The sequence below is a fragment of the Papilio machaon genome, chromosome 13 (genome assembly GCF_912999745.1).
Source record: "Papilio machaon chromosome 13, ilPapMach1.1, whole genome shotgun sequence".
NCBI classification, from domain to species: Eukaryota; Metazoa; Arthropoda; class Insecta; order Lepidoptera; family Papilionidae; genus Papilio; species Papilio machaon.
In genome coordinates this window covers 1,458,271-1,486,136 of record NC_059998.1, presented here as the reverse complement: position 1 = coordinate 1,486,136, position 27,866 = coordinate 1,458,271, and the positions used below count along the sequence as shown (strand labels likewise).

Genomic DNA, 27,866 nt, shown 5'->3' with positions numbered 1-27,866 from the left:
TTATAAAAAATGGTTTACTAAATAACATTTGACTTGCAATTCTCACATAGATTTTCATTATTTCAGAAAACAACAGTCACAAATAGCTATATATCTAATATCCATTTTGTGGTAGACAATTAAGGGAAGGAATACGTGGTCAAAATTTTTTGCAATTATAATACGTGGTATGTTTTTTCAATAAATGGCGTATAAATATAGTGACATAAATTTTAATGACGTCATAATAACGCAATAGTAAGTATCCAAAAGGAGTTATTTTACGTACAACTTTACTAACCAAACTTTAGTAAAAACCCTATAAGTGTTTAATAAATTTATTCATATTGTATACTATACTAAAATTATATTTTCAATGAAATGTCCTTCGTTTATGTATTTAAATCATAAAAGTGTACGAAAAATACAATACATGTAAAATTACATTTATGTATTTTTTAGCCAAAAACCATGTCACTTGTCTAATATTAAATTTACATTGTATACAATAAATTTTGGTCACAACACAGTCAATTTATTCGCTAAATATATGAGATTCGTCAAAGATTGTCTTTGTTTGTTTGTATACAATTTTAAGATTTGTATATTTATTAGTATACAATTTTCAAATAGTGTATAATTTCCATACAAATAGTCATACAATATTAAAACTTACCTAAATCACTGGCACTACACTATCACAGAATTACAACTACGCGTGTTAATAAAAGAAAAATACGTAATAAATTTATTATATATTAATAAGAAAACAAAGGTAAGAATTTTAAGACAAATAAATGCTGAGACAGGTTAAGAATAAAGAATTAAAAAAAAAAATTGAGCAAGACAATATTAATTACAAGAATTGAGTTGTTAATTAATTATGGAAAATAATAAAAAAAATCTATTAATTAATAATTATATAATTAATATAGTTGCAAATTATCTATTATTTAAGTTGCCGCAGTTTAAATCCACTATAACTTCTATATTTATATGTGAATTCAAGTCGAAAAAACTTAAGTTTCGTCAATATGTCAAAAAATTTAATATACAAGTTAAAATTTTGTATTTGAACTAAAAAAAAAATTTTTGTCAATAATAGACTTGTATCATTTTACATTTTGTTCTGTTTTGTGTTAAGACAACAATGTAAATAAATCAATACAAAATGAAGCACCATAGAATTCTACATTCTATTACTTAACGTAGTTAAATTAATATTGTTCGTATTATTATAAAAATTACATCTACTATTTGGCATTTAATGGAAGCTTGTTAAAGTCAATTTTTACGGTTTTTTTTTAATCTCTATTCCAACTTTGTCTATAATAAAGTTTAAAAGTAACATTGGCTTCAAAAGATGCTGATTAAGTAAATGGGTTCATTAAAAGACTTTTTTTTTCTTGTTATTTTCAATTTTTTAAAGATTAGAATCAAAATTGGTACCTAAGAGAGCTTAGTGTGTATTTTTTATAATAAATCTATATTACTAGGAATTATATAACCACTAACTGGATGTTATTGTTTCTCTCATATAAAATCTATAGCAAGGAAATTCCTTACAAACCAACGACTTTAAGAATAACGAGTAGTCAAATAATGTCGCAATCATCGCCCACTAGGACAAGTAGTGTCGCAAACATCGCCCACTAGGACAAGTAGTGTCGCAATCATCGCCTACTAGGACAAGTAGTGTCGCAATCATCGCCTACTAGGACAAGTAGTGTCGCAATCACCACCCACTAGGACAAGTAGTGTCGCAAACATCGTCCACTAGGTTAAAACAGTCACTATAAATATATAGCACCAACACTTATTACATAGGTACATCAGCCACGTATTCTATCCTGAGCAGCAAATCGAGAAATTCTTGAGCATCGAGCCATCTCCATGGCAACGGTTCCCGGCAGCGTGTTCCCGCCCGGCTCACGTTGTATAGCACACAAGCCGCGCACACAAAGCACACAACAGCGAACACTTGCAACAGGCACTTCAGTGGCTCCCTGCAATCACATACTGTGGAATTTGAAAGGTGTCGGTTTGTAAAATGACGGGAAATTAATGAAAAATGAACATGTATGTATAAATAATGTGTCATGGGGTGTCAAATAAACCAGTGATAAACAATTTAGTCTAAACTGACCTCATGGGGTCCGCGGAAATTAGATTAATTCACAACTTGAAGATATGTAAAAAGAGTTAAACTTTGATAGAAATTTGGGAATCTCCGAACAAATTAAAGAGGAAAGATATAGGCTAGTATTTCTATGAAGTATGATTTTTTCTACATATTTTATGTTAACAAATTTAAAAACTTACGTACGCTTCTTATGAAATAAATACCGAGTTTAAAAAAAATCTTCTTTTTTCTATTTGTAAAAAAAACTTTTTTACACAAATTAAATTGCCAAAAATTAACCACGTGAATGCTTATTAAGTTAATATTAGAAAATTAATTTAAAAATACCCACCAAAAGTATCTCCTAAGACTCCTATGTTGTAAATCAGCATTTCGTACCTCACAGTCGCGGCAAGGCGCCTCCGCCTGAGTCGACACTGAACAATACGCTGGAAATTAGAACAATATAAGGTTAAAATATAAATAACTAGCTTTTATCCGCGACTCCGTCCGCGCGGAATAAAAAATAGAAAACAGGGTAAAAATTATCCTATGTCCATTTCCTGGTTCTAAGCTACCTGCCCACCAATTTTCAGTCAAATCGATTCAGCCGTTCTTGAGTTATAAATAGTGTAACTAACACGACTTTCTTTTATATATATAGATAGATATAGACCACGGATTCCCAAAGTCTAGGTTGTTTCCTAGGGGTCAACATAAACGACACTGTTTTCGGGGGTCGATGAGGAAAATTCGACCCCTATTAATAATAGTGTGTTAACTTAAAACATTGCTAATTCTCACTCTGTCTTATTCTATTAACTTAAGTTAGAATGAAAAATAACACTCAGTAGCAGTTGTTTTAAGTTAGGGGACTATTATGAATAAGGGGGTTGATCTTAAAAGTAGGTAATTTGGGGGTCTGAGTTAAAAGTTCATTTTGGAAAAGGCTTCACTTGTCTAAAATAATTTGGGGATCCCTGATATAGACAATATAGACTAAAAAAAAATCTTTCGCTTAAGTTTTTAACTGCCGTTAATTAACCCTTAAGGAACACCGATAGTTATTCTCATATTAAACTTACATTAAGACTAATTAAATGCGAATTTAGAAATAACAATAACTAAAATTCTAGTCTAATATAATAATAAATTCTAGACTAACTTCATATAATTATATTTGTTAAATACCATCACCAATTTTTATAACTACCGACAATATAAAAACTAAAAAAAAAACACTATATTACACATGCAAATTATGAAATTATCTACATATAGAAAAACATATATTCATTGTTTACCAGGTTCTGTCTGTCTGTTTGTATACAATCTATCAGACGGGTCCAGTTCTATTGAACAATTTGATGCTATTTTATTTATATTATTTTGTAAGCCATCAATATATGCTTGAGAAATTATATTCGCTTTATTATCCTCTTCTTCTAATTTCTGTAGATTATTCAAATACTCTTCATACCTATCTAAATTCGATTGCATATCTGATACGGTGATATTTAACTTTTTATTATCAATTTCCAATTTAGTCGCGTAATCTTTGATTTTTTCGCATTCAACACATTTCGTGCAATCATAACAAGTTTGAACTATATTATTATTGATGTAAGGTTCATTTTCAATTTCTCCTAATAGTGAATCAGTTTGTGTTTCAATGTGTATTAAATTTTGTTCTTTATTTATATCAGCATAAAGTTCAAAATCGTCAGTTTGTGTCGTAGCGGTTTGTAATTTGAAACTGATATCGAAGTTTCCAGAACAATTGTTTGTGTTACGTCTAGACATGTTACAGAAGCTCAGTCTTATTTCATCGAATAACGACATATTTGTGGCTCTTCCTTGATCTTCTTTCAATGCATTCGTAAACGACTCTTCATCTAACAGATGGTTTTCTAATAAAGAAGTTAAAAGCGTATAAAGCAGATGTTAAAAGCAGAAATATTATGCACAGAAAAAAAATATTGTAATATTCTTTTAAGTTTTCTTCAGAAATTTTGTTCTAAGTGTGAAAAGGATAGATATATATAGATATAACCACAGGTGGGCACAGTTAATCGAAAAGTTAACTTCGTTAATCGTTAAAGCGTTAATTAAAAAATTAACTTCGTTAATCGTTAAATCGTTCAATTCTCGAAAATTTAACGCAAGTTAAAGTTAATCGTTAACAGTTAACCATGCAAAAAATTATACATACTAATTTCACACTTTTGTGGCGACACTTGTTTAAAATAGTAATTTGACTATATATTCTATAACACATTAGTATTAGAGACAAGTATGAATGCATTATAGTATATTTCATTACGAGTGCGGAAAGCCTGTCACTGCAAAGAGTTAGGACAAATATCTACCCGAGCCGAGGCGCAGCTGAAGGTGAGGGTTGACAGTTGGAACAAGTTCTAATGACAGTTCCGCACGTGCACTGAACAACTATTTTTAATACAGTTGCGAAAAAATGAAGCAATTTAATAGAATAATAAAAACACAATAAACTCAACTTACTAAAATGTTTGAAAAATGGCGCCAACCGTAAAAGAATACAAACAGAGATTTTTTTGGTTTTCTTCACCCATTCTGGGTAGGCAAAGGGAACTATGCCCAAACGGCCGAGTCTTCAGTACATTATTTTTATTGATATGAAATGAAAATGAAATTTAATGAGATGAAATAAAATGAAACCTAACCTAATTCATTCAATAAAATCATTAAATCTGATATTGTAACAAATTAGGAACTTCTTTTTAGCAATATTTGCATGAATCATAAAAACTTCAATGATTTTTTTTTTGTATAAACTTCGTGGTTGGTTTTTTCTTTTTAATAGAAATTATTTTGACAGTTGGGAAAGAGAACGCACGAGTTTGGAAAAGCTAAAGAAAAAGCACGAGTAAAAAGTGTTTTAATACAGTTGCTCAAAAAGGAATTGGAGGGTATTGCAGGGACGAAGAGCATTCGAATGTGGGCTATTACATACTCTTGCTTTTATATACTCGTAATGAAATATACTATTTCGAACCTTCTTTTGATTTTGTCCTGTTGTTCACGTCTTTCCCGGACGCTCTGATGCATCACACTTGCACGCAAACTTCACATATATCAATTATCAACGCGTTCGTTTACCATTCGAGTCGCCGACAGTCGCCCGTCATAGCTGAACTTACGAGCGTGGCGTGGCGCGTAATTAAAACAAAATGACAGCACGTCTTCAAGTCTCTAATTTAACGATTAACGGACTTTTATTAACGGAAGTTGAGTTTAACGGAAGTTAACAAAAGCGTTAACACTTTTTGGAGTTAACTTAAAAGTTAATCCGTTAAGCAAAATGTTAACTTCGTTAATTAACGATTAACGGATTAACGAGTTAATGCCCAGCTCTGGATATAACCTTATACTTTTCACTCCTATGATTGTTGCATAGGAAAGAAAAGGATAGCCATTATGACTTTTTCTATACTTAAAAAATAAATGTGACAATATTATTCATATCAACCATTAAAAACAGAAAGCGAGTAGCGAACACATGATTGGCACCTGATATAAAAATAGCCAAAACCCAGCTTTAATTTAAATAAAGTTGTAGAATCCAAGTAAATATTTTAATTTGAGAATGCAGACATTTTTAAATTGTATCTTTTTTAGTTTTTCCTAACATAATGTTCATAAGAAACGAGATTCTTGAAGCTGACCCCGCTCTCAGTAAGTCTGTGACCATGGCACATGCAACTATGCCGAAACATCGAGGACTCAAACAGCTTAATCATGATAAGAATACCGTTTCTTACGAACAATATGAAACACTAGCTGTTGCCCGAGGCTCTGTCCGCGCAGCAATAAAAAAATCTTAATAAGTAAGTATATGTATCTTCCAGACTATGTTCTACATTTGTGCCAAATTTCATCAAGATATTTTAAGCCATTCCAAAGATACCTTCAAACAAACATCCATCCATCCATCCATCCTGGCAAACATTCTCATTTATAATATCATTAAGATAGAAAGATATTTTTTTACTTTTACAACTGTCGAAAGACAGTAAAAGATTTTTTTATTTTTTTTTATCAAGTGTTAAGGAACAAGTTTCAAAAATGTGTTTAGGCATTGAAAAAAAGTTAGACAAAAATTCAAATTATACAATACCTTGTGAGAACTGCGTATCAAGGTTAAGACTGTCAAGTGCTGTGAGCATCTGATCATCTGTGTAGCTGACGTCAATGGACCGGTCCATACGAAGCTGTGTTGCGTTAGATTTGTTAAATACATCTTTTAACTCCATCTCAAGTAGCACCTGTTAATTAAAAGTTATAAAAGTCCTAGAGTTCATAATTTCACACATAACTTATCGAATGGAATGAAGAAAACTACTATCTGTCTTCTGAGAGATGGACTTTAACAGTTCAATCTAATTAAGAACAGCATCTAGACCAGTGTTTCCCAAAGCGGGCGATAACGCCCCCTTGGGGGCGTTTGAAACCTAGGAGGGGGCGATAAGGGACCCAAAAAATAGGGGGCATTGAAATTAATTAAAGTAATGAAATTGTGATTTTTAAGTTTTAGGGCTGAATAAAAATTAGGGGGCTCTGAAATATAATTGATTTTCAAAGGGGGCGGTGAAAGAAAATAAGTTTGACAATCACTGATCTAGACAAAGTGCATTCGTTCCTAAATACCTTCTAACATCCATCTATCTAAATTCTAAACATTCGCATTTATAATATTAGTAAGATATATTTTTGAATTGCTTCGGAGCGAATGCACTTTGTCTAGATGCTGTCCTTAACTGGGTTGAACTATTAAAATATATCTCAGTAGACGGATAGTAGTTTTCTGTGTTCAATAAGTGATGAAAGCAAGATTTCTTTCCAACATTTTTTTTCCTAGAATCATTTTTCCAGTTTTCGCCATTTCAGCGAATCCAGTTAGCCGCTTGTAAGTTATAATACCTATCTAATAATATAAAAAAGGTAATTTTTCTGAAGTTGAACACCACGATATTCTCTGACTGTACCTTCTCCTTGATGAGCTGCTGCATGTAGTGGTCGTGGTCCTGTAACCTGGAGGTGAGGTCAGCATGCTGTCCGCGCAGAGTCTCGCACTCCTCCAGCAACGCGCTCTGACGACTCGCATACATCTCATTAATACGGTGACACTCCTCCTTCGATTTGTTCAACAACTCTTGGAGGATTACTTTCTGGAATACAATCATTCAAGATAAGTATCGGTGTTTTGCATATTAAGGACAACATTTGCAAAGATTCGTTTAAAGAGCAACAGAGAAACAAGAGGAGCGTCGGTGGCTCAGGGATTAAGCACTTGACTTGCAATCTGCAGGTCCTGGGTTCGAATCCCGCAATGTACCAATGTGTTTTCCGATTAACATATGTATATTTAGATGTTCTTATGGTGAAGGAAAACATCCTGATGCAACTTGCACATATCTGAGATATTCAAAGATATGTGTGAAGTCTACCAACCCCCACTTGGTCATGGTCGACTATAGCCTAGTCACCCCTAAGTTATGGTGGGTATGTATAGTGAGCTGATGATGATGATGTTTAAAGAGAAATTTTACTAATATTATAAATGCGAATGTTTAGATGGATGGATGTTTGAAGGTATCTCCGGAACAGCTAAACAGATCTTGATGAAATTTGCCATACATGTAGAGCATAGTCTGGAAGAAAACATAGACACTAGTAACTAATATTCAATCTAGCTTGTATTAAGATAAAGAAAATGTAGCAAAGCTCTTACCTCAGACTCTAGCGCAGCAACCTGTTCCACTAAGACTCTGGCTCGTTTCCTGGTGACGTCGAGGTCTCGTGTAGCCTCGTCCAGTGCTCGCTCGCTGCAGCACAGCCTGTCACACGTCTCCTCGTAGTCGCGCTTCACGTGGCTCAGAGATATATTCTCCTCGCGCAATCTGAGCGAAATCAATTGATTTGCGAGTCACATATATAGTACAAAACTCCATTATCGCTTCTATTATCCTTTACAGACACCTTAGATACAAATTACAGACTGTTTTAAAGAAATCTTCTATAAATAATGTAACAGGGCATAACTTTTCAAGAGTCTCGGGATCCATTTGCTTTGTAGGACACAACCAATTATACTTTCACAGTGGTAGACGCCAGCAACAACGACATATGTTGCACGAATTGGTCAGCTCGCTCGGTGAAATACCACGACTTCACAGAAGTCAGATTTGTAAGTAATTCCGAGTACAATCTAATGTGTGATGCCGGAGGCCTAATTTTAGTCCTCTTCCCCTTCACATTCTTTTCTTATTAGGAAAGGATGAGAAAAGTGGATTAGACGGAAGAGGGGACACATAGGAAGGGGAAATGTCCTCTTTTTGTGCATCCCCTTCTCTGTTGATTAAAGGTAGACAACGCATCTGCATTTGCGGATGTCCATGGGCAACGCTCGTCTTGCTATTTCGGCGAATTCAGGTGACCGTTTGCTCGTTTACCACCTTTTCATATAAAAAAACCAAAGGTTTTCTTAGGTCAAGTAAAAGTGTTTATATGAAGAGTCGTAATTCTCTCTCTTAGGTATACAGTAAGTAGGGATAAAAATACCAAATAACACAACTAATGTCTTACGAGCTATACCTCAGTAGACTTACAAATTAAGGTGTGCGAGTAGTGAATCCCGCTCCGCGGTAACACTGGCCAGCTGCTCCTCATGCTGTCTGTCGGTGAAGTCGAGCTGGCTGCGCAGCTGCTGCGCCAGGTGCGCCTTCTCTTTCAGCTCGCATTGCAAATCCTCCAGCAGTTGGAAACCTGGGTATCACTTTATATTTATACTGAACTTGGCAGACAATGGCAAAAATCTTTCAGGTAATGTGCACAAATCAACTGATTTGAATCTTTTTATTCTTCTATCTATAAATTTTAAACAAACCTAAATATTTAAAACTAGCTTTTACCCGCGACTCCGTCCGCGCGGAATAAAAAAATGCACACAAGATAAAAAGTTCTTATGTCCGTTTCCTGGTTCTAAGCTACCTCTCCATCAATTTTCAGCTAAATCAGTTCGACCGATCTGGAGTTATAAATAGTCTAACTAACACGACTTTCTTTTATATATATAGATTTTGAAACTGTTAACTGGTCAATGTTTCTTTGAACCATTTTGACTTAAGAACTGAAAACAATGTTATCTTTTGAGTCCAACAATTTTGTTTACTTTGATAAGATGCAGGATAACATGTGACAATTAAATATGAATCAGACTGAAGAATCTAGTTTCAGCATATCTCCTTGATGTAGAAATTTGTTTAACTTTACCTTCTGTTGAAATCCCGGAATCCGAGTCATGTGGCCCTTGTCCATTCTTTAAATTGAAACTGCAGAAGTATAAAGAAAATGTAAACATAATTGTAAAGACCAAGTTTCATAACAAACACAACCAAGTACGTAAAGTTAAATCAATTCTATTATGTCGTAGAAAATAAAACGGATTAATTTGTAATAGCTCCATTATATGTCTTATTCCAATGTTATGGCATCATACAGAATAATATAACTAAAATATTTACAAGAATCTTAATTACAGTTGAACCTGGATAAGTGAGAATCCAAGTTCTTAAAGTTATAGTTCTTGAATATAGATATTTCTCGCTTATCCAGGTTTTTACAAGGTGAAAGAATTAATTTTTTGACTATTCCAATAATGTTGCTATATTTACCTTTCATCTAAATCAGCCTTGATCTTCTGATTTTCACTGTATTTATTTAAAACTGATGCCAATGTCAAAACTGAAACTTCAGGATTATTTTCTTCTGGATCCAGCAGTGATTTTAAATAACTGTATTCAGCCCTGGAAGGAAGTCAATATTTATAAGAGTTGGTTGCCATGACAGAAATTTATTTTGGATTATTTTTTCAATATTACTATTTTCTTCATAAAATAGAAGCAAAATTTGCAGTATCTTTTTATAGAGTCCTAAGTAAGTTTAGAAGTAAATAATATGGCAGTATTTTAAAGTCAAATAAATAAAAAGGGATATACAATGTGGACTTACTTGTTTGTTTTGATAAAAGGCGCAAACTTGTCCATTAACGCATCAACTCTTAAAGTCTCTGTGCTTTCAGCACCGCAGTATTTGAAAATGTGAACGGCTGTGACAAAATAATCTACAAACCCAAAAATAAATTCTTTTCATTACCTACGCGATGTTTTAATTTTAACAGTAAAACACATATTTACGTACCGTCTGTGTTTGGGTCTCCATTCAAATTCATTTTTGTTATCAATTTTATTAAATTGATATTAAGTCAATAGAACTGTATGTTCATCTAATTAAATACCGCGTGCACGTTTACAGCCGGGATTGTTTATTTTCATTAACCTAAATAAATTCGTTACGCTACAGGGAAATACGAAAATAGTTTTGTAATAAAAACGGGAGGCAATAATGTACAGCCACGATAATGCACGACCTGATAATGTACGGCCCAATAATTCATGTACAAACAATGGTTTGTTTGTACATGAATTATCAGGCCGTGCATTATCAGGGCGTACATTATTGGGGCGAGCATTATCGGCACGGGCCGATATTGTACAGCCAAATAATGTACGACCTGATAATTCGTGTCCCATAGAAAGTAGGTGTACACGAATTATTGGGTCGTACATTATTTGGCCGTACAATATCTTGCACGGACTGATAATGCACAGCCCAATAATGTACGGCCTGATAATTGGAAGCCAACATGGCGGCCACTCAGCTGTCAGAATCCTACTAGCCAATCAGGAGCGTTTAATTCTCTATGATTATGCTTCGTTTAGACTACTTTACTAGTTTAGTTGATGTTTTTGTATTGCGAAAAATTTCAAATCTCGCGCCCTTTTCGACGGTGAAAATTTAAAATAAATTAAATTAATTTAGTACATCATCCATAGGTTTTAAAAATTACTGGACAATAAATGTCCACATGATATTTGCATACTATTTTATTTAGTATTATTAATTTAGAAGCAATAACGGTGTATGTATTTTTGGATGAATGAATTTTACAGTATGACATCCATAGTACTTCCTATTTTCTAAATTGATGATATGTTATGTATTTTGTATTCCCTTGTCTTTTTAATATGTTTCTAAAATCATATGTTTCTTGAAATAGAGTTCTCACTTTGGATATGCTCGAGTTTTTATGATTTTATTCAGCGATAATATGAAATTTTAATAGTGAGAGAAATTTCAAATTAGTCCAGTAGTTTTGTAGTCCTTATAAAGCAACCAAACAATTAATCAAATTTTTCTTATTTATAATATTGGTTACCAGTTAATTTTATAATACATTATTTTATTCTATATTTTGTAATATAGCGATTTTACATATCATTCAACTTATTATAATGTTTTGATAAAGCAATTCAAATCAAGATAAGATTTAGATGATGATATTAATTTATTTTAGTTTCTATTGAGTGTATATTTATATAACAACTCCAGGAAAATCAATTACAATCAAAACAATACAATCTACATATTTCGTTTTCCCTAAATTGCAGGCGGCCGACGGTAAAAAGTTTCAGTCAAAATTTTAAGTAGAGAGAAGCCCGAAGAGGAGCTATTTTTTTATTTTGTTTGCGATGTTAATTTACCAAAATCATTTATATAAACAAACTTAAGTTGCTATTTGTAAGCTCAATTGTTGTTACAAGCTTACAATAATTTTCCTGACGTTTGGCGCCATAATTGTGAATAATTTTACCTGTTTTTCATAACTATATTTCTTGGTTATATAGAGGGGTGGGTTATATATCCTTGGGGACATTTTGGTAGAAACATAATTCAACACATCTACAGTTAATTCAAAAATTGACTGTCAACAAATTCCAGTTCAGTTCAATTTCAAATTTTTGTTTGATGCACACTTGCTATGAGAGCTCATTAAGATGAGTCATATAAAAAGGTGTTAAAATGGGCTAACTCTACTCAGCTAAGCTTTTTGTAAAATCAATAACTTTAGCCTCCAAAAAAATTAACCAGTTTATATTCATACAATGGGTAAGGATTAATCTTAACATTTGTAAACGCGTGAGCATTCGTGGTAGGACGCGTTACGTTCAATTGTATGTTTGCCTTAATTTTTGGAAAAAATAATTTGAAATGCGTTTTCAGATATGTACTAACATTTTTTCAAGCCCCCATACCCATTATCAATTCACCGGTTGGCTCTAGCCATCGCATAAAATGATATGATGGGAGGACTTTGTAACAGGATGGCCAAGAGTAACAGCTTTCTGTGAAACAGTTATTTTGTCGTTACTAAGCTTTCTAAAAGCAGGCTTTTCTCAGGCAGGGCCATGTGGGGATCGACCCACTAAAACCCCCTCGGTGGCCAGACTCGAGTGCAAAACAAGAAGGTTCTGGGATCTCCAAGAAACGCACCGGAACGTAATGAGTAATAAAAAGAGAGGTTATTTTCAATCTTTTATTGCTTTATTCAATAAATAACATTTTACAGAACGGGATTTCATATGTAGATCTTGCGAAACAAAGTAAAAAATTAACACATATCTTAAATTATTTAATAAAGTATTGTGATTTATACAATACAACCTAATAGAGAAAACTTTACAAATCAAAGGTTAATATATAAAACATATGTATGATAACAAAAAACTATATCAAAGAAACATTTACATAGTGATAATGAAAACAATTATATCCTTACTACATTAACAGTTTATTCATATGCACTTATAGAATATGATTTTATTTATTTTGAATATTTTTTTATTGGGAAAGTTGTTAGTTATCGGTACTTGTACTAACTTTGACGTCAAAAACTAATTACATGTTTTCCAATTTTTTTTTATGAGAATATTTTAAACATACTATGTGCCTCGGGGGAAACATTTATGTGGGAGTCTCTCCCGGAAGGGAAGTATACCCACTAAACCACCTCTAGTTCCTCCTACGCATGGTAGTGGAGATACCCTGATGTATCACCACTATGAAGCTGGATCAACTACCTTAGGAAAGGCACATCGGAACTATAGTGCACCTTCATCCCGGCCCTTAGTGGGAGCTGGCGGGTCTCCGATACCCGCCAGCTCAAGGCTATTGTAACTATCCTTTTTAAAATATATACAAACTCTCGGTTTATACAAAATTTTGAAGTAGACTAGGACATCAAAATTTGTATATCTTTCCAAAGGTAGAATTTGTTATTTGTGCAAAAGATATTTTATATATGTGATCGTCTAATTTAGGACTTTGTTCTACATTGTGTTTTTATAGTAACTGATTCTTTTAAGTAGGATTCTTTTAAGATTTTAGGAGTAATGACTATTCACTTTCATTCTCGAATCCGAGTTTAGTATCTCTTAATAATTAATTTAAATTAAATGAAAATAAAATTTATCTCTAACATACTTGTAAAAGGTTTACAAGCTATATTTACAATACCCATTACAAGTATCTAGTCGCTCCCCTCATTTCTTAAAAAAAATTCGATTCGAAAATCGAACATTAGAGCGACAGACTGGGCAAATTACATAATTTAATTCAAACAAACGGTCCAGACAAGTTTGGCATTGCGTGTGACCGCATGGGATCAACACCACTTCGAGTGGGTTAGTCGCACAGATGTTGCTACGAAGGGGTTGAGGTTCGCGATCATTATCGTGGCGGGGGGGAGACGCGGGCAGGACATCGGCGGGTTCCAGAATAGGAGCCTGGACCACCTCCGGTGCTACCTGCTCAATGTTGTCTGCAATGACAACTTCTTGAGCGAATTCTGGGACGTTATCTACAACAGCCTCAACGCCTACGTCCAACAATCTGCTCGTTTGCACTCTCTAATCTGTTATAATTTGTTGTGGTCTTGGATTGCCAGCTGCTTGCCAAATTCTAAGGAAAACTGCCTCATACAGAGGACGGCGGCGGTTCTGCATCAGGACTACAACAGGATGAAAATTGTGTCCAGCAATTATACTGTGTACCATTAAAATTTGGCAAATTGACAATCCAGCTGGGACAGTCAGGAATGTTCCATCGATGACTAGCACTTCACTGTCAGCGATGCAACGTTCGAAACCGCGCATAACTAATATGACAGCTTTTCCTTCCGCCACCGACACAGTGGCGAAAAGAACAGGACTTAACAAGCCTTATTAGGCCACCGCATATTCCTCCAAGGTGAGTGGCTGAGCCGGCTGTGAGTTTCTCCTCCACTTCCGCATCGATGGCAGCACACTCTCGTAGAGCAGGTGAGATGCAGCATCCGGATATCTGTAAAAAACATTCCAAAATATTTATTTCAAACTATATTACAAAACATATCATCGTGCTATTTTTTTTTGCATTGAATAAACTACTGAACTGTTTGAATATTCTTTGACTTAATAATAATAATAAAAAATGTTTATATAGGTTACACACACATGTAGATACATAAAATAAACTAGGTACAAATTAGTTGGCAGGTATTGGGCTCGGCGAATAGCTTGCCCCGAACGACAACGCCGATTTTCAGCCCTCGCCTTATGGAGAATAAACAAAAAACGAAAAATGAAGTTATTAAGTGTTGGTAATTTGATTAATCAACGAATGTGCATATATGGATGTATCAAATCAAAATTATATAATTAATATAATAAACTGTTAATTATGTAAATAATATATAATAATGTGAATAATAGAAAAACATAATGTGTCAAGAAAAATATCAAATCGCTCAAACTGTTATCAGGTACAGGTGTTATACCACTAAGTATTCCTAGTTTTTGGCTAGACACAAGATTTGATCTTTGATCTTCTCTTTAAAAGTGTGTTTGCTCATAGTTACATTCCTGAGCAGACTTGATTGACTTCTATTATCCTATGTTACTCCTAAATAACAAAGGACACTTTTTACATAATATTTACTGTATTATTTCAAAACACAAATGACTGCACTGAAGTAACTTACATAATCTCAACAACCATTGGTAGTGTTTCTATTTACACAACCACCAGTGTATATAGATTGCACTGAAGATTTATATTTAATATTTGCATCACCTTACCTACTAGTTAATAATGCTATCATAGTTTTTCATAGTAAATCATCAATCAAAAGAAAAAATATACACACATCACTTTGGTATTCTGAACTAATTGAATGTCCAAATAAAGGGTCCATAAATAAGGTGGTATAAACAACACAATTCTTAAGAAATAGTTATCACTTACCTGGCAGCTTCTTCCTCATATATGGCATTCAGAGGAATACTCTCCTCTGAAGCCCTCCTCTTTAGTTCCTGGAACATTGTATTGCTGAAAAAAGAGAGGGTTATTTAATAACCTTGAGTAATTACTTTTAAACCGGGAAAATCCATTCCCACAGAAAAGGACCAAAAAATATAACATGGGCAGGGCTGTCTCAGAACAAAATATCCAAAATATTTTATTACATATACTGTCAAGCAAAAGTGCATATACAAACTTTGCACATCAACATAAAATTTACAACAAAACAAGTGACTTTTAGTTGTAGTTGGCTTTTTACAATATTACTTACAGTATTCTTTATGAACAATAAAACAAGCCTGCAACTCAGCCTAAAGGTCATACACTAATAAAAACAAAGAAGGTATTTTTGTTATCTCACCAATTAAGCACCCAGGGAGTAGGGGAATGATTGTGCTGCCCAATCGTCGGTCCAGCTTTAAACGTTGAGTGTCGAAATCGCAGTTTTTGAATTACTTAGAGTAATAAATCCCATCCCGCAGTATCCAGTGCGCTGGACACCGGTCGCTGGCGCACCTCATGATTGTCGAGGCCCCCCTCGAGCGACTGACCACATAAAAGTTATCATCCCGAGAAAACCACCTCGAGTTCCCTTTGTAGGGAACGATTTCATTGAAATCGTCCACTACAAGAGGAGCTCCAGGTGGCCTGGGAGCCTCAGGGTGACGGGGATCGGGGACAGCTTGCTGCTCAGCCATTACTAAAAAAAATCCAAAATTTATAGTATTTAGGTGAATATAAAAAACGTTGTGTCGAAATCGCAGTTCTTGAATTTTAAATTTGAATAAAAAGCACGAGTGTGGATAATCCAGCCAAGCACTTTAGAAACGAAATGACAGACCGCGGTTAGATTGGCGGTTCGGTTGGGTTTGAAAATAGTGTTGCCACACAAACAGTATAAAGTTTTTAAAAGTTCCATCAGAACAAAAAAGAAATATTTGATTATCGTATTAAGTGAATCTAAAAGCCTCCGCAGACAAGAGACTTATTCGCACAATAGTCTAATCGGCACATAATGTGAATAAGCATGTATTGAAGTAAGCACACTACAGCGACTGACTATCGGTCGACCAAAAAATTGAATTGTGCTTAACTTTTAATTTTAAACCATATAAACATTAAACTATCGAGACTTCTTCATGTGCATAGCTGCAATTGGCGCATATACACTGCCGATTGTTTAGTTTACTCGTCGATTAATTCCTTTGCTGCATTTCCCCTGACGGTATTCACATAAGATGTGTACTAAAATTCGGCGAAAAATTCGAGTTGCTGTTGCCGCGATAAAGCATCGTCTTCACTCAAAGACGGACTGCTTGGGCACACTATAATCTTCGATAATGCAAACGAAAACTTTATTTTAAACTTTTACAACATGTTCCTTTTAACAATAATCAAAATAAACATCCAAGTCATCATAGTAATTTTATTTAATTATTTCAATATGATTTTCTTCCTTTCTTTTGTCATTGTCATTCATTGTCTCACGTCTCTCGCCAGTAACATCAACGTCCTCCCTCGACGTGAAGACCGATAAGGTCGTACAATTTTCTCAATCTCTCAGATGTCTTTCAACTGGAGTTCAGTGGTTACTTCTCTACATTAACCTCACCATATATTAGAAACTGTCGTCTAAAGAAGTGTCGAATCCTTGTGTGTTTGGTTCGTCTGTGGAATCGTGACGTAGGTCATTGGGAGGATGTTTTACCAGCAGTTCCATCAGATCATTATTATGCACCATCATTAATGCTTCCGCATGAAAGATTCTTTAAACATCCTCGTAGAACAGTAGACGGAGCACTCTTCTCGGGAAAATTCAGAACCTGCAGGAGGTAAAGAAGTTGTGTGAAACGATGAAGCTACTTCTCTTCGGCGATCCTAAAGGTGGTGATGTGGTGTTATTTCAACCTTTGCATTTTTCATAATTTTTATATTTAGAAATTGTTACGTTGACATTGTCACTGTAATTTTTAATGAAATAAAATCAATATATTTGGTGTGCCGTTTATTTATTACATCGATATGTCTGTTAAAAGATTGGTATTCTTGCTTCAGAAATTTAGTGCAGTCTTAAATTGAGGTGGAGTGTTGTGAATGGGATCTTCTTGAGGATCGAAAGAGGTTGTTGCACTATTAGGTCGATTCTATAAGGAAGATATATTTAAACAGTAGAGAAAATATGTGCACGAGATAGAATTTTAATTTTATTATTTTACGTTGTTGTTCAATCAATTTATTAGTTTAATAATAAACATTATTTAAGTAATTTACAGTGTGTAATTCCTAACCAAATTCTATCAAACTGCGTTAAATCAAATTTATTATTTTTTAAGTATTTGTTATAATTTGTGTTACATTTTTTGTTATAGTGGCAACAAAATTTCTTTTCTTCATCCCAATCTAAACGAGGCACAAACCATAAATGACAGAATAATCTGTTGACCAATAAGAGACCAGGTGAGCTGACCAATCAGGGAAGTGGTCATGAATTATCGGGCCGTGCAATATCACCCCCGTACCGTTAATGTACAGCCAAATAATTCGTGTATATGTAAAGCACGGCCTAATATTCCGTGACCAGTGGTCGCCAATTATCAGGTCGTACATTATCGTGGCTGTACAATATCGGTACGGTCTGGATAATGTACAGCCACGATAATGCACGACCTGATAATGTACGGCCCAATAATTCATGTACAAACAAAGGTTTGTTTGTACATGAATTATTGGGCCGTGCATTATCGGGTCGTACAATATACGGACTCATAAAAACGGTTCAACTTCAACTCTAGTAGTGACGCGCAGCCGCAGCGCATCAGATTTGCGATTATTTCTATCGAGTACAATTATCGATTTTCACTCGATCTAAATTGAAAAATGTTAATCTTTGACAAGCAAAATATATTATTTTTATTTAAAAACCTAGGAACGGCAGTAGAAGCAAGACTTGTTTATTTTAGATTTTGATTTTTAAACAATAGTACTATAAAAGATTAAAATCATTTAATTTTTTTATCACATGAGCCAGGTGAAATTTATTTTACAACTTAGGGTACGTGAGGGTGGATTGCAAACAACGAGTTTATACATAATAATTTAATCACTTTTGTAAAGGATTATCGTATTCTTATAACATTTAATATTTCCACCAGACCACTGTGTACTTTCAATGCAGCCAGTTTTGTTTCTATCATTGTGAAGTCGCTCAATTCTATCTGAAACAAAGAAGTTAAGATCAAAAATAATTAACATTTACAATGTCATAGAATATAAAATCGATTTCCTAGCTATATTTAAGAATCGGGTTCCCAATTAAATTATAAAAATTGTAGTCACAGCCCTTAAATACGACATGCTGACAGCTGTCAAACTGAAGTCTATTTAAATTTTTAAAATGAGATATTTAACTGCAATAGCTACTAAAATGCTGTTTTTAATTTTACTTAATTGTTTTAATTAATCTTACGTTAAAAAATATTAAGTGTTCATTTAACTGAGTTAGATCAAGTTGCCGCTGTACAGTAAAATTTGTATTTAATAAAACAGTTTTGATATATTTACTCCATCGGGTGGATCCTTCTCCCTCGGTGGATATCTTCCATACATTCGTTCGCATATTGCACATAAACCGCACCACGTGCGATATTTTAAAGTATTGGAATTGTCCTGGAAAAGTAAATTAAATAAATAACACTGCTAATAATAACTTAATCATAGAATAACATGGATTTATCATAAACCTCTAATTCAGCGTGCTCTGAAGCAAATTGTTCTTTGTATCTCTCGTCCAATAGATTCAGTTTAATTTCATCTGGGAAGTTATTCTCTTCCTCGTACGAGTCCCATTCCATAATGCATTTAAACTGGTGCGCCTGGTCTATATTCATAATTCCGCCCATCATTAGAATAAGACCTTCTTCAATGTTCTACAAAATAAAATCTTTAAATAACATGGTAATGTAGCTTCTGCCGTTGCGCTTGTCCTTGTTAGAAGTTGTCCTGTTACTGGAAGTTGTAAAAGAAATTTATGCCACTTGTAAAAGACTAAACCATTATTCTGTACCTTTATTGGCATCCTGTAACCGTTCGGTCTGAATTTCCTGAGTACTGTGAGGTAGAGCAGCTGCTTCGACTTTTTGATTGTCACAAACCTTGCAGCGTACGACATTGGCGAAAGAGCTGCCAAATTAAATGTGAAAAAGATTACTTTACCACACTTATGACTCTCATAATAATACGATGTGGTATGAGTAAGTGGTTATCTATCTCAGCAATATTTGAATTCCATAAATGACGTACTCTCCAGTGCGGTGTAGTCTATGGGTAGGGCAAATGTTGCGTTGGTGCGGGAGAAGACACGCGGCACGTGCAGCCAGTCAGCCAGACTGCAGGTCGCCGGCAGCGCACGCACAACGCTTTGCAGCTCAGGTCCCGCAGGCCGCGACATACGCGTCCGTAGTGCCTCTTTCAGCACGTAACGACGCTACAAAGTACACTTTTTTTGTTGAAAGTAGAAAAATAAGCATTCGCAAAAAAAATATCATTTATAAGCCTCAATATAGCGACACGTGTTGAAGATGACGGGTGTAATGACCAATTAAACTTACGAGCTATTCACGGAACACAGGAAAAGAAGGGAATCAAATAGTTTTTGATTATGCAGTTTTAGAATTAGTGCCTTAGTGTGCGACGTTAACGTTGGCTGTCTTTTAAATGAACTAAATAAAATACCGACCGTTTCACGTTTCAAATGAACCAGTATTTAGCGAGGCAGATTTTTAGCGACCTATCCGAAGTATAATGGTTATTGTTAATCGAAGCAGATAGTTTAGGTTTTATGAGAATTCTATATAGGTATCAATTATTTAATTTGTACACTGCGAAAAATATCTTAATACAGATTATAAAATCTAACCTTAGTATCGAACTCGGTTTCGATAGCTTCTTCATCAACTTCTCTATGCAAGTACTTGAGTATGTCGTCATCTAAGAATGAGTCAGTGGTGGATGTTGGTGTGGACTTGACCACGAGTGGCAGAGGTACGTCCTCTGCGGTCGCTATAGAACCGCGCGAACTGGCATTATGGGAGTCAGTGCCTATACCTGCTATCTATACAAAAAAAAAATACAACGTATCATCAAAATAAAATGCAATATTTGAAGCTGTTGGTATTGGTCGCATCATGTTATAGCGTGGTATCGCAGGCGTCTGCACAATGTTGTCATTATAACAGTTGTAGTTTTGTACCACTTATAACTTAAAATAGTCTCCCTTTTGGTTTATTAAATATGTATTGAATTTACTTGGGTTTCAGGATCCTGCTGCGCCTGAGCTGCGAGGCCGGCGGAGGTCAGACGGTCACTACCCGCGCCGCGTGGCTTGCGCCGCCTCTTACCGCGCCGTCGGACCTCACCTGATATATGAACACGACCCTCAGACACTTCTTAATCCCGCTAAGCAAACAATTTCTCAAGACAGCTAACATCGACATAGTGCACCAATTACACTGCAAAGCAGGAAAGACGAAAGCGAGCTTGCAACTAATAGCTTCGTGGAACAAAGGGTTTCTAACACAGTTACATAAAAGAAACATTGAAAAACCCGTCTCTTACCAGTGTCTCCAGTGTTGGCAGCTTCATTAGAGGCATTGCTGTCCTTTTCACCTTTTGATCGCTCAGACGCGGGAGTTTCTACTTTATTCTTACTTTTGATAACTTTTCCCAGGTTCAGAGCTTTCAGTTGATTCTAGTTAAAAAAAAATAATTGAATAAGTACATTAAAATTCTTTTTATGAATTTAGTGGTATACTTATCGAGGAATTCCTTTTGCGACACTCAACACAACACTGTTCATTTAAAATGATTTATTTTACCTCCAAGTTATGAAAGAATTCATTACTCTCAAATGCAACAGATTTCCCTTTCTTTGCAACCTTTCTCTTCGCCTGTACGTCAGGAAACTTTGTGCTCTCGTTGGCTTCTATATTCCAAGAGACACGATTGGAAAGGATCCTTTGACGCTTCTTTGGCCTATAACCGATGACTATTCTTGACAAATGCAATGAGGTACAGTCGCACAGAGATGAACATAACACTGGTAATTCTTTTTTATGTTTTCCTTTTAGTTTTAAAATGTTTTTAGAAGATTTCTCTGTTGTGTTCTCTTCGGATATTCCTTTGTTTTGTAATACTTTTGTTTTTGAAATTACAAGCGGTAACATTGTTTTTTACCACACGTAATATTTAGAAATTTGTAATACTGTGCCACATCGTTTTCAGGATATTTTCCGTAAAAGTCGGGAGCGTTTTGCTTCAAAATAATTATTGATTATTTTTTATCAGAGTTCTAATCGTTTGTTATACGCCATATGGGCTTTGTTATCTACTCCTGTATAAAACTGATAATGTAGCTTTTAATAGATTACAATCACATGTAGCTTTATGATTAAAGTGCCGGGTTTCAACGCTTTGTGTTCCGATTCAATTCAGAAATAGGAACAATTAGTAACAGAATAAAGACTTGTACTATGTTTATTTCTCTAGTGCGTCATTGTCATTCTAATTAACGTTGCTCTTCGATGTTAAGTGATGTCTTTGCTTACTTTAGATCAATAGAGTTAATTAACCCAGATATTTACCTTTCTAGCAGTTCGCTCGCTCAGGAGATCTTTGACTGGTAAATTTCTTTTCGCCAGTACCAATGGCGAAGCTAATGGTGGTAGTTGTTCACAGTGGCCAGTCAGCAGACGACCGTGGGTACTATCAGACATGTTCGATTGAAGAGTAGACCGCTCCGCCGCGCTGTGTCCTGCCGTCAGCTCTGATGTACCATAACCATGGTAGTATAAAGTTTCCTAGAATACGTTAAATATATCTAAATAATTAAAAATGCGGCTACACCGCAGCAACCGTGAGGCGTACACGCGTTATCAACGAGGGTTGATATAATTGAGAGGATAGAATGTTATCAGGTAAAGAAGTAAATATATTACATATTACACTACCTAATAATGTTACAGTTATACTATAAAAATGAAAAGGTTACGGATTTAGAAGTAATTACTAATAATTATAACACGAGGGCTGTCGCTGCGGGTAACGTACGCGAAGCCAGAGCTTATAATTATGACGGCGAACGAACCAGAGAATACTTGGCACCAAAGCTTTTTAATAAATTCTTAAGACCTTTACTAGTTCGTAGTTCAATTGTGAATAGTTCTGTAAATAGTAGGGGCTCACTGAAGCAAACATTGAAAAATATGCTGCTGTAGCTTTCAATCAACAATGAATTATTCTTGATCGAAAGCTCAGCAATAAATATATAAATAAGAAATAACTTGATAGCGTTAATTTAAAATTGTATTTAATTAAGTTTATATTTATGTGTTTGGAAAGTTTCTTTGAAAAGGTGCGACGCCTACAAACCCCGTGAGTGGTTTGGCGAATATTAATTTGTAAATAGTGTTATTTTTTTTTCCTGAAAATAAATAATAAAAAAAAAACATGTGCATTTCGTCTTCTTGCCTTGAAGGTTGTCAGGACTATTGTCTATCTATGTGAACTAGAGAAATGAGTGGGTGTTTATTATGTAAACCTATATTTAATTCGTGAAATAAAATCTTTTAATGTTACAGTCACACGATAGTGTAAATAAGTAATGGCTAGTTTATAAAACGTGCGTTATCCCGCCTGCGGAGTTGTAAACATTTTCTCTTATCTTGAGACGATTAACCTACATATACATTGTGCGTTATTTTAATGTTGCGACATAAAATATGTAATCTTAAATTATATCCTCACGATTACTATTGAAAAGTCTGGTAAGTTGAATTAAAAAAGTCTGATATTACCAAATTTATATTTATGTAGACGTTCTAATAATAATCAGTCGCGCTAGTGAGGTGTATTTATTATCGATATTATGATTACGTGTATCATGATATTGAAGTAATTATTACATTGATTAATTTAATGAGACTTATTTAATCTACAATCTGTTTAGTGGTAATTCACGGAAATACAAACAATTTAAAAATTATCGATATGATATATCGATATAGAGTTAGAGTATCTATGATATTATTCACGCAGTTCTCGAAAGGACTCAGAAGTGCTTATCAATTAATATTAGTTTGCCTTCTTCCTCCCAAATATATTTTTTAAATTGTGTACACACCTGACTATGACTTCTTCTCAAATCGAGTACAATAGTTGTTCTTTGTCGTGGTTGATCCGGGGTCAAACATCTTCTTGATCCTCTAGACTTGCCGCTGGCGAGCGTAGGCGCTGGAGTAAGCGGCCTCGAGTCTGTCTCCGTATATCTAAGAACGGAAAAACTCATGCTTGGTCTTATACAAGATTCTGTTTATGGCGATTCATTTAGCTGCGAGCTAATTTAGCCGGCAGTTGAACCTACTGCTAGTAATGGATTCACGTACAGCTGATTTTAGGTATCAGTTGGTTGTGTTGTCCACAGCGCCTCTTGTAAAATTGTGTGGTGTTATAAAGTTTGAATTGCATTTCTTTGTTAAGTTATTATACACGTATCTGACAGATTACTGATGCTATAAACTGTATACATTGTTCTCATCTCTCATTGTGTCTAATAAAAAATTGTGATAACATTATGTTGTGTATCGATGTATCTCGATATTCATCGTATTTTATAGGTATGGTTAGTCTGAAGATTTTCTTAACTATCTATTTATATATATAAAAGAAAGTCGTGTTAGTTACACTATTTATAACTCAAGAACGGCTGAATCGATTTGACTGAAAATTGGTAAGCTTCGAACCAGGAAACGGACATAGAATAATTTTTACCCCGTTTTCTATTTTTTATTCCGCGCGGACGGAGTCGCGGGTAAAAGCTAGTATATTATATTGAAATTACCGAGTGTTTTGAATTTGTTAAAAATGATATTTTTATTACTCGCCATACTTTGGTGTGGATTTAAAGATTTATTTTTGTTATGCCTTAATCTTTATATCTTATCTACCATATAATCGCTTTATTTAATTGATATAAATTACAATCTCTGTCAAAATTTATTTTCCTTGCACGAATGGTGTATGTGTATAAATTCATTAAGCATTTTGAAACACAAACTAGATTGGACAGATTTAGTAAATACAACTTGAGATGCTCAGCATTTACTGCAGAGGATATTTTTGTATGAAATAAATTGACAAATTAAATTTAATTGCATTTGAAGTGTTGTTAATTGATGAGCATATTCTTCATTTGTTATGCTTACTCTCACTCAACCACTAAGTGCAAAGCACTCGAAACTAATAAGTTACGATCGAAGATCAAAAAGGTGAATATAACAGATTGTTTAAGATTGATGGGTCTATTATCTATTTAAACATCAGCTTTTAAAATCAAAATGTTGGATATTAGCCAAGATTTATTAACGAACAGATCTACAAATTAATAAAAATTTATTCACAAACGTTAATGGACAATTATTCGCTGTTTTATTAAAGTTTTATTTTAATGTGTTAAATATTTATAATTCAACAAAGATCGCATTTAGAGATAATATGTTGATTGCTAAAAATCCTTGTTGGAATGAGATTTTCGAAATTGATATTATTGTTTGTGTGAAGTAAATTATAATAAATGCGCTTTTGAAAGAATTTATGGTTTAAAGATAGTTATCATACAGGCAGTATAAGTGTAAAGAATATAGATTATTGTGTAAGAATTCTATATTCTACGGATTTTTACTTTAGAACCCAAGCAAATAATTTCGGACTCGTGTACTTCTTAAGACTGAAACTAAAACAAGGGTTAGTTCTATTGAACGTGCGTTTCCCCTGAGGAAGCATTTGTATAAAACACAGTATTATCTGAAATTTTTAAAGACTGCAACATGTTTTTGTTTGAATTCGACAGTAGGAACCCACGGTAACGAAGTCCTCCGCATAACAGAATATGGACGTGAACAGTCATACACAGGAAGTTACTGTTTTCATTCTGACTTGATTACCTCCTAAACATGTCTTCAGTGACGATATCATGCGGCGTTCTGTTCTTCTCCTTGTCATATTGATCTTGAATCTTACTTAAATCCTCTTGGAAATTATAAATTTTCCCCTCGAAAGCCTGGAAACAAAATTTGTAAATACAAAAGGCGTCAAATAAAAAGTATAATTTGTAATTAGCTGTTATCCTACAAAGAGTGAAGACGTCTCGATATATGTATAAGAATATATGCTTATATGATTAATTATTTGACGATTGATAGAGATGTATGGAAGAGTAGTACAAGGGTAAGACTACTACCAGATTACTTATCTACATACAAATATATCCAGATAAAAGTTTGGATATACCCATGCGTCCTTAGCTCTTCTTACGTACTCCTTAGCTTCAGGTTCGGCGGGATGGTTACAGAGCACAGAGCAGCCGTGTGGGAAGGGGTTGTATAAACCAGCATAGGGGCGCAGGATGAACGGCGCGGGAGTCGCCTCACAGCGCAGCTCAATCGTACTCTGAAACGACATAATAAATTTTTTAAACAACGTGGCTAACGAGGTTTTTTACCTTACCTTAAAACTACTGGACCGATTTCGAAAATTTATTCACCATTAATTTGCTTCGATATCCCTGTGTAACACTATGTTTAATATAGTTGATAAGTTACTAAATAAAATTGCTCACAGGTACGGGTCGCTAGTAACACATAAATCAATTGCTTAAGTTCATAATTAACTTTACAACAGCATCATTAATTATGTAAATCCTTGAAAAGTTAACAAATAAATGTAATTAAATGCATTAATTAGATGTTGATTAAGTAGTAATTTTACGATTACTAGTTATTACAAAGAAATTGATATCAGTAATCTGAGAACTCGTACGTCACTAATCAGATCACCTGTGCGACTCGTCATTATCTTGTCAATTTATAATGGAACCTAATAGAACACGACGATATTAATTTGTGTAGTTGCGAGAAAAACATTTCGTATGATTTATTTTCTTCTATATTCCTCAAGTTAGGAACTATAGAAACCTTCTTGAAGCATACACTGAATTAAAATTTAACTAATGCTGTGGTCGTACGAAAAATTTTAAGTTTTTTTGTCAATTAGTATTATTTATTACGCTTACCTTTGTTTTCACCACTGCCGATTTTTGAGGAGCGCTTGATAACAAACCTGTGTTGCTTGTTAATCTCATTTTTAACCGACTTCAATATGGAGGAGGTTCTTTCTACAATTACTTTTATTTGGATCTTTTACCCTTAACATCTGTGTATTGATCAAACACACAACAAAACAGACACATGTAAATATGAAATGTACATTCGGCTACAACCGTGTAACTATAATCCTAAATAATTTTTCGTAGCATAAAAATAATTTCTTCAGAACTTGGAAAATAGCTGCTAATCATGTAGTTATGAAGAACAAATTGGAACAAAAACTTGTGGAAAAATCTTATACCATGAGTTTCCATAGTGACCATATTGTTATCTTTGTTTTGTTATTGAGAAAGAAAGGGACGACAACTTTTACGTACTCAAGCGTTTGAACAGCGGTAAACAAATTATTTCGCACAAAAGGCTGTGGAACTACTTCTAATATTTAATTAATTACGTTATTTTTATGATCCGTGGTTATTAGGTTAGGTATAACTAAAAGTCAAAACAGTTTTTCACATATATTATTGAAAAAAATTTACACAAAAGCACTAAGACATCCATTTAACCTTATTGTCTAAATAAATGAAGTTTTAAATCGACACTCAACCTCTTAATTAAAAGATATAATTTGTCTCTAAAAATAATACTCATTTCTCTTCTCGTATCAGAAAGTTATTATGGCATTATCAACGTAACACCTACCAAGCGACATCGTGAAATATATTTATCATCTAAAATATTCTATGTTATCTTTCCAAATCTAACAGGGCTCTATTTGTTAAGAGTGAAACTATAATACAGGTTACAGTGCAATACAATAATTTGAATTGTAAGTGTACATTTTGTGAAAATTACAAGAATTTAAAATTTACAAGATATCATGTGTACCTTGAATATATTCGCAGAGGAAAACAAATGTTTCCGCTTCTAGCTTTATTTCTTCATATGATTTCCCGCGCTTTTTTGTGTCTAACATAATTATGTTTATTCATTAGGGTTGCCAACATTTACATAATTTAAATTACATTTCATTAAAATGCTTTCTACAAATATTCGAAAACTATAAAATGTATTTTAATGAAAATGTTTTTTTTCCACTTTCAATAAATTGATGTTATATAATTTTTTTATCATTATATTTCTAAACATAATGTTGGCAGCACTTATGAATTACCGACATATAAGATAAATATTTGTAATAAAATTTTGTACTACAACCATAGTACTCTTAATATAATCAAATATTTTATAACAACCATGTATCTGTTAAGTTACTATGTGATATAATTATTGCTGTTCAAATAATTATTACTTTATCTTCATAAGAAATC

At 33.9% G+C, this 27,866-nt stretch overlaps 2 protein-coding genes and 1 long non-coding RNA gene across 5 annotated transcripts; all 3 read right to left on the bottom strand.

The window, feature by feature from the left end:
• Nucleotides 1-1,442: 1,442 nt before the first annotated feature.
• Nucleotides 1,443-10,528, bottom strand: LOC106712121. Of its 2 annotated transcripts, none has more exons than XM_045680619.1 (10): nucleotides 10,340-10,528; nucleotides 10,151-10,262; nucleotides 9,814-9,945; nucleotides 9,413-9,471; nucleotides 8,749-8,905; nucleotides 7,872-8,040; nucleotides 7,126-7,308; nucleotides 6,258-6,405; nucleotides 2,454-2,550; nucleotides 1,443-1,985 (listed from the first exon to the last, which is right to left on the bottom strand). In XM_045680619.1, exons 1-10 carry the CDS (start codon nucleotides 10,368-10,370, stop codon nucleotides 1,799-1,801), a joined length of 1,275 nt encoding a protein of 424 aa, XP_045536575.1. In that variant the 5' UTR covers nucleotides 10,371-10,528; the 3' UTR covers nucleotides 1,443-1,798. The 2 variants fall into 2 exon arrangements, with proteins under 2 accessions (XP_045536575.1, XP_045536576.1); XM_045680620.1 differs by having other exon boundaries at nucleotides 1,934-1,998.
• A 3,094-nt stretch (nucleotides 10,529-13,622) lies between these two features.
• Nucleotides 13,623-16,261, bottom strand: LOC123721576. The gene is made up of 3 exons (XR_006756266.1): nucleotides 15,741-16,261; nucleotides 15,323-15,406; nucleotides 13,623-14,380 (listed from the first exon to the last, which is right to left on the bottom strand). It is a non-coding gene; the product is annotated as an uncharacterized LOC123721576 (long non-coding RNA).
• A 2,234-nt stretch (nucleotides 16,262-18,495) lies between these two features.
• Nucleotides 18,496-26,651, bottom strand: LOC106712132. Of its 2 annotated transcripts, XM_045680646.1 has the most exons (13): nucleotides 26,502-26,651; nucleotides 25,721-25,879; nucleotides 25,375-25,490; nucleotides 23,556-23,700; nucleotides 22,018-22,233; nucleotides 20,993-21,125; nucleotides 20,684-20,793; nucleotides 20,295-20,489; nucleotides 19,679-19,862; nucleotides 19,443-19,558; nucleotides 19,120-19,305; nucleotides 18,941-19,045; nucleotides 18,496-18,594 (listed from the first exon to the last, which is right to left on the bottom strand). In XM_045680646.1, exons 1-13 carry the CDS (start codon nucleotides 26,568-26,570, stop codon nucleotides 18,496-18,498), a joined length of 1,833 nt encoding a protein of 610 aa, XP_045536602.1. In that variant the 5' UTR covers nucleotides 26,571-26,651. The 2 variants fall into 2 exon arrangements, with proteins under 2 accessions (XP_045536602.1, XP_045536603.1); XM_045680647.1 differs by lacking the exons at nucleotides 22,018-22,233; nucleotides 23,556-23,700; nucleotides 25,375-25,490; nucleotides 25,721-25,879; nucleotides 26,502-26,651 and adding an exon at nucleotides 21,253-21,915.
• Between the last annotated feature and the right edge of the window lie 1,215 nt (nucleotides 26,652-27,866).

Coding starts and splice junctions, on each gene's coding strand:
- LOC106712121 (XM_045680619.1), bottom strand. CDS start 10,370: ATGAATTTGAATGGAGACCCAAACACAGACG. Junction 9,946..10,150: donor CCTTTTATCAAAACAAACAA/GTAAGTCCACAT, acceptor ACTTCCTTCCAG/GGCTGAATACAGTTATTTAA. Junction 2,551..6,257: donor TGATACGCAGTTCTCACAAG/GTATTGTATAAT, acceptor TCTAATTTCCAG/CGTATTGTTCAGTGTCGACT.
- LOC106712132 (XM_045680646.1), bottom strand. CDS start 26,570: ATGAGATTAACAAGCAACACAGGTTTGTTATCAAGCGCTCCTCAAAAA. Junction 19,559..19,678: donor AGACTACACCGCACTGGAGA/GTACGTCATTTA, acceptor TTAATTTGGCAG/CTCTTTCGCCAATGTCGTAC. Junction 19,046..19,119: donor CAGAGCACGCTGAATTAGAG/GTTTATGATAAA, acceptor TTACTTTTCCAG/GACAATTCCAATACTTTAAA.